General features: G+C 19.9%; 2 protein-coding genes across 2 annotated transcripts in view; one reads left to right on the forward strand and one right to left on the reverse strand.

Annotated features, from left to right (window-relative positions):
* Positions 1 to 775: 775 nt before the first annotated feature.
* Positions 776 to 3,487, forward strand: LOC102677412 (WD repeat-containing protein 13-like). Its single transcript, XM_006624904.2, has 4 exons — positions 776 to 857; positions 927 to 1,603; positions 2,851 to 3,143; positions 3,231 to 3,487. The coding sequence occupies exons 1-4, from the start codon at positions 776 to 778 to the stop codon at positions 3,475 to 3,477; spliced, it is 1,299 nt and encodes a 432-aa protein (XP_006624967.1). The 3' UTR covers positions 3,478 to 3,487.
* A 1,356-nt stretch (positions 3,488 to 4,843) lies between these two features.
* LOC102677543 (rho-associated protein kinase 2-like) overlaps positions 4,844 to 6,350 on the reverse strand; it is an 8,469-nt gene continuing 6,962 nt past the window's right edge. The window contains exon 10 of the mRNA XM_031514761.1: positions 4,844 to 5,599. Coding sequence (XP_031370621.1) covers positions 5,163 to 5,599 — 437 coding nt within the window. The 3' untranslated portion in view covers positions 4,844 to 5,162. The remainder of the gene's footprint in view (positions 5,600 to 6,350) is intronic.

A 6,350-nucleotide genomic window follows, 5' to 3' on the forward strand; every position in this document is an offset into this window, starting at 1 on the left:
ATTTAAATTATTTAAATTTAACTTATTTTATTATTAAGAAACATAAATAAAAATGAATTAGAATTTCAATTATTATTAAAATAAACAATAGTTTATATTATATATTATATTTTGTAATAATAATAGCCATTTTATATATCAATTTTTACAGAATAATTTTATTTATATAAATAAATAATTTGTTTTAAATTTTATTTAAATTTATAAAAATATTTAAAAAAAATATTTTAATATTGAAACAGAAAACTCGGAATTTAATAAAAAATTTAATATGAATTAATTTATATACATTTATACAAATGTTTTATATGTATAACATATATAAATAAACAAAATTATATATGTAGTATATAAATATACTCGTATAATAATCAAAAATGAAAGTAAATGAAAGTAAATCATTTTAATATTTTTTGAATATATTATATTTAAAAAAAATATTAAGTATGAATGTTAAATATCAATTTAGTAATATATCATAAATGAAAACTTATTAATTAATAAAAGTTTCTTAAAATATGTTAATAAAAATAAAATCAATATAATGTGTGTTTTCAAGTTATAAATAAATCAAGAAAGAGGAAATAATGTAAAAAAGAATAAATGATACAAATATGTTTTAAACATTTGTATCTTTACATTTTCTACAGATCAAAGATTTAATAGGTTAGATATCGATGTTTATATAACGTTAAATTTTAACAAATAAAATTTTCTTTTTAATAAATTAATTAATACTTGATATTGAATTTCTATAATATAAAATACATATAAAATGGTTACTATGTGGCATCAACAAGTTTTTGCTCTTGATGCTAAATACAATGCACAACGTGTAAACAAATTACCCACTTTAGGTTTGTATACATATGTTTTGTGATACAATTTATTGCAATATATAAATTTAAAAAATAATATAATTACAGGAATGCTTTATATTCGTCGCAGAAATCAATTATTAAAAGAAAAGTTCAGTAAAAATTCCAAAATTAGAGAAAATTATTTTAGATTGAGAGCAAGATTGTTATTTCTACGTTATGGCGAAAATTTAGAACAAAATAGTTTTAATAATTATACAACAGAAGAAGAAAGATCAGAAACTAAAACAAAACTTTATAACATACAACGAAAATCGATTGCAGAAAGTTTTGCATTTGATGGAGTGCATCATGTTTTTGATCAACATAATGCACCAGTAATGATGCTTAAATTTGCAAATAATGATAGATCAAAGCTATGTTGTGCATCATTAGATGGATTATTATCTATATGTGATGTCATTAGTATTCCTCCAAAAGTAATAGTCTTACTAGAAGGTCATAAAAAAGGTGTTACTTCATTAGATTGGAGTATCAGTAATGATCTTATAGTTTCATCTTCTTTGGATGCCACAATAAGACTTTGGAATGTTTTGAATATAGAAAACAATCCAACTTGTTTAAGAGTTGTTAATGATCAACAACAAGCAGAAGTTTTGTGTTGTGGATTTATACCTATAAATAATAATTTAGTTGTTGCTGGCAATTCTCAGGGACTTGTACAAATTTTAAATATATCTACTGGTATATATACTCGCAATGGTTCTTGCAAAATTGGTGGAAAAGTTAGTTTTTTAAATTTTTAATAATATATAATCTGATAATTAAATTTAAATATTAAAATTTTGATATAAGGGATTGATAAACAAAAAAAAAGTGTTTTAGAAATTTATTTGTTTTGGAGAAAATCGTAAAAAAAGAGCAAACTCTACTTTTTTTTTTAATTTTTTTATTAACACTTATGTATTCATGATATTTCTATTTATAATTTTGTTTCATAAGTTTAAATGAAAATTTCATCTTATTCTTGACATTATATAATCTAAAATGTGATTTCAATTGGATGATTGATCAATTTATTTTGACAGAATTGTTCGAGTCTAGTTAAACAGAAATTATTCTCAATAATGGATTGAAGAAATAATATTTTATAAATATTAATCATTCAGCAGACATTATATCTATGAGTTTTTTCATATAAGGAATTTTAAAGGAGAAAATTTATTCAATGTCAATTAATTCAAGAGATTAAAAGAAATTGAAATTGTAGCTGTAATATATTACATCAAAACAATATTTAACAGTTTTATTTACATTTACAATTAATATTAGTATATTCCTTGCATTATCAGAAAAAGTCATTTTGAACAATATAGTAAATAGAAATATCACAGATATATAAATATCAATAAGTAAGTAGAAAAATGGAAAGTCTTGTTTCTTTTTTTATTTTTCCAAAATAACAAAACGAGTAAATATAAAGGACATTTTTTAATAATTTATTGATTCCCTATATGTTCTTGAAGTTTTGATATTTAAATTCAGGACATCCTGTATATAATAAGAAAAATAGAATAAATCAAACTATAAAATTATATTTCAAAGTAATTTTAAAACTCGTAATATATTTTTGATAAAATACTTCTTTTTTAAATGGATTATTTTTTATTTGTTATGTTTTGCGAAATTTTTTAAGTTTTTAAATCTTTTAAAAATATATAAGATAAATATATTTTTTACTCTTTTATCTCATAGTATCTCATAAAATTTGTCAAAAATAAACAATTTGTATAATAAAATGTATTTGATATCAATAATTTTGTATTATTTAATGTTTTTAAAAATATCTTAAAGAATTCATATATTAATTTTTAATTAATAATAAATATTATAATAATAATATTAATAATATTATCATAATAATAATATTATAATAATAATAATAAATAATATAATAAATTTATTAATAAATAATAATTTTGTATCTAAAAATAAACAATTAAATGAATGAAAAGAAAAATATTTGTTTTAGATTCTATCATTAACTTGTGAAGGTAGTGGTGGTTCAGTGATATGGGTTGGAAATGATAGAGGAATTATCATGTCATTTCAATTGGAACCAGGATCAGGTCGATTAACAAAATTAAAAAGAGTACAAGAAATTGGTGGAATGATAAGTAGCCTTTCTTGGCGTTCATGGCTTTCAAAAGATGCTCCATGGCCAGCACTTTTAGTGAGCAGTGCTTGTAATATAGTATTGTTATATCATATTATTGATAATCAAGGTTCTCTATCTTTGTGGACAAAATATCCCATAAAACATAAGTAATTTATAATTAAATATTATTATAAACATTTCATACATAACAATTTTAAAATTATAATAAAATATAATTTATAAATTTTTTATAGACAATATTTTGTGAAATCGACATTTTGCCCACAAATGGAAACATGTTTAATAGCTACTGGTTCTGAGGATGGTACAATACATCTTTTAGATTCAGCAAGAAAGGGCAAAGCAGCGAAAATTAATCGACTTCAAGGTCATGCAACACCTACAATTGCTTTATCCTTTAATTTTGATGAATCTCTTCTTGCTTCTGCAGATTATCAAGGACTTATTATTTTATGGCGTAATCGTCAACGTCATATATAAACTTTTAATAATATACAAACATAAAATAATATTATACAAATGTTTTATAAAAATAATTATTATAAGTAAAATATTTATAATAAAATTTTAAATTTTCTTTATTTATATTAGAATTTGAGCAAATTAATTACTTTATTTGAATTTTATTCAATATATCAAATTTTTATCATTTTCTGCTAAAATAAACTAAAATTAATAAAATTAGTTGAAATACATAAAATTAAAATATTTCCTAATTAAATATATCATAACGGAATAGGAAATAAAAACAATGAAACACATACTTTTAAATCAATGTCTGCTTTGTATAACAATATATTAATTGTTCTCTATAATATTCTATTATAATGAGCACAGAATTAGCATTATCAATAATGATAATAATAATTATAATGGTAGTAAAACTGCACAATAAATGCAGTGTTATTAATAGTACATAATATATATGATTCCACATATACTAATGAAATTATATATCAATGTAAATATCAAATATGTTGATGTTATTTATATTTTTAAATATTTTTTTTTTTTATATTAGTCTAATCTATTTTGCCGTTATATTTTGCTATAATTATACTGAAAATTTCATAAAAACTATAATTATTAACATATCATTATTGTTTTTCGTTTACTATATTCAAATAAATATTATAAATTTAATAATTAATGCCATATTTTTATAATAAATTTTTTTGTGCATTTACATTTCATAGAATATTATTCTATAAAAAATTATTTGAATATTAAAAATTAAAGACAAATTATATGTGAAAAATCGTTCAAGAATATTTAAATTTATTGGAAATAGAATGTAATAGAGTACGGCAGCATCTTTTCTGTGCTACTTACATGAAATTTGTAATTTCACTAATTTGATTCACTAAATTAACTGAAATAAAAATGCACAAATTGTGCCCATCACAGTTCTAGTAAAAGTAATAATACAATATATATTTATAACAAATTATTCGTGCATTAATTACTATACATTTTTTGCTAAAAATTAAGACTTAATTATAGTACCGTCCATTGATTGACATTATAATACTTTTTAGAATAGAGAGCTGTTTTCTATTAATATAATTTTAATAAAAATAGATCAAAAAAATATACGTTATTTAAAAATAACAATAGTTAAAAATTAATATAATAATTATTATATATCAATAAAAATAATGAAAATAATAACATTAATAACTTATGCAAATTTTACTTTTCTAATAACAATTATGTGACTGAATGAGTTTAATAAATATTTACAATATGAAACGAAATTATTCAATAGTTGTAGCTTTTAAAAATCGATTGTCTTTTATATTTTTTTATCATCATGAAGCTGATCATATAAAAAATTATATCAATATTAAGCTCTATTTATATTAATATTTCTATACAATAAATCAAAATTTAATACAATACTATAGACAATCGATTACATTTTAGCTACAATAAAAATTTGTTACATTATGTACAATAATTCGAAATTCATTTAATAGTGAATTCGTTGAATAATCACTGTACTTTTGCAACAAAATTAATTCGGACGGACTTCAGCTAAATTATATTTTTAACATTTTATTAACGTTTTCGAAATACGTTAGTCATGAGTTAAAACACTACACTTGTCAATAGACTCAATCTTTTCTTGAGTATCACATTGGGCACTTTTTGAAGAAATCGAATTAAGTTTTTTTTTTTTCTTGAATGTCTTTGGGAGGCACCATTGGTAACATATTGTAATTCAAACAATTTGATAGCATATGTTGGTCCTCTGTTAAGTTTATACTTTGTAAGAATTCTGACATGTTTTCTCTTTCATGCAATTGTTTTACATCATCTTCTTTCATTTGTTTAGTAGAAACAAAAGATGGACCAGTTGTAGATAAATTCAATTTCAAGCGATCTCTAGTATGCCTTAATTCTCCTAACTGATATTGTTGATTTTGACTACAATCATTTAACAATTCTATTCCATTTTGTGGTATTCGATCACCATCTTCATCTCGTTCTTCATTCATTGACGTAGATGCACCAGGAAAAAATTGACTTACATATTTACTCTCACTAGTTTGAAATTGAAATGGACGATTTGAACTGCTTACAAAAAACTCTTCATTTCCTATAAATAAAATATTTATATAATAAATTATATAATATTTATATAATAAAATTAATGATAGAAATAGGAAATAATAATAAAATTTTTCAAAAATATGCAATAAAAATATATAGTAAGGGAAAAAAATATTTATATATCTTTTAAAACAGAATAACTTTTTAAAAATTAGAACAAATTTGAATTTTTGAAAAATGTTAAGATTAAATTTAAATTTAGTTTAATAAATAATGTATAAAAAAAATTTTTTTTAAATTATTATTGGCATTATTGAAATTTATTATATATTATATATTATTATATATTATGAAAAAAAGTTATCATGATTTTTAACTTTAATTTTTGTTGTATGAGTCTATAATGAAAATTTGAAATATATCTTTTATAGATTTAAGTAAATTATGTATGCATGTATAATATAATATAATTATGCATGTATATATAATATAATTATATTATACATAAAGTTTCATTGAAATTGATTAACACAAAAAAATTATAAATATTGCAAGATATAAAGATTTATTACAGAAATTAACCAAAAATAAAAAACAGAAAATATGAGTATTTTTAATTATTTGCCTATAACAACATTTTCTTAACATCTTTCTCTTTTAATTTCAAAAAAATTCAAATCATTTAAAAAAATTATTTCTTTTTTTTTTTTTAAAAATATATGAATACTTTTTCCCTTTGCTATATATTATATATATCTAAAAAATATATATATATATATATATAGGATATTAATATT

Source organism: Apis dorsata, unplaced genomic scaffold (assembly GCF_000469605.1).
Source record: "Apis dorsata unplaced genomic scaffold, Apis dorsata 1.3 scaffold_1182, whole genome shotgun sequence".
NCBI classification, from domain to species: domain Eukaryota; kingdom Metazoa; phylum Arthropoda; class Insecta; order Hymenoptera; family Apidae; genus Apis; species Apis dorsata.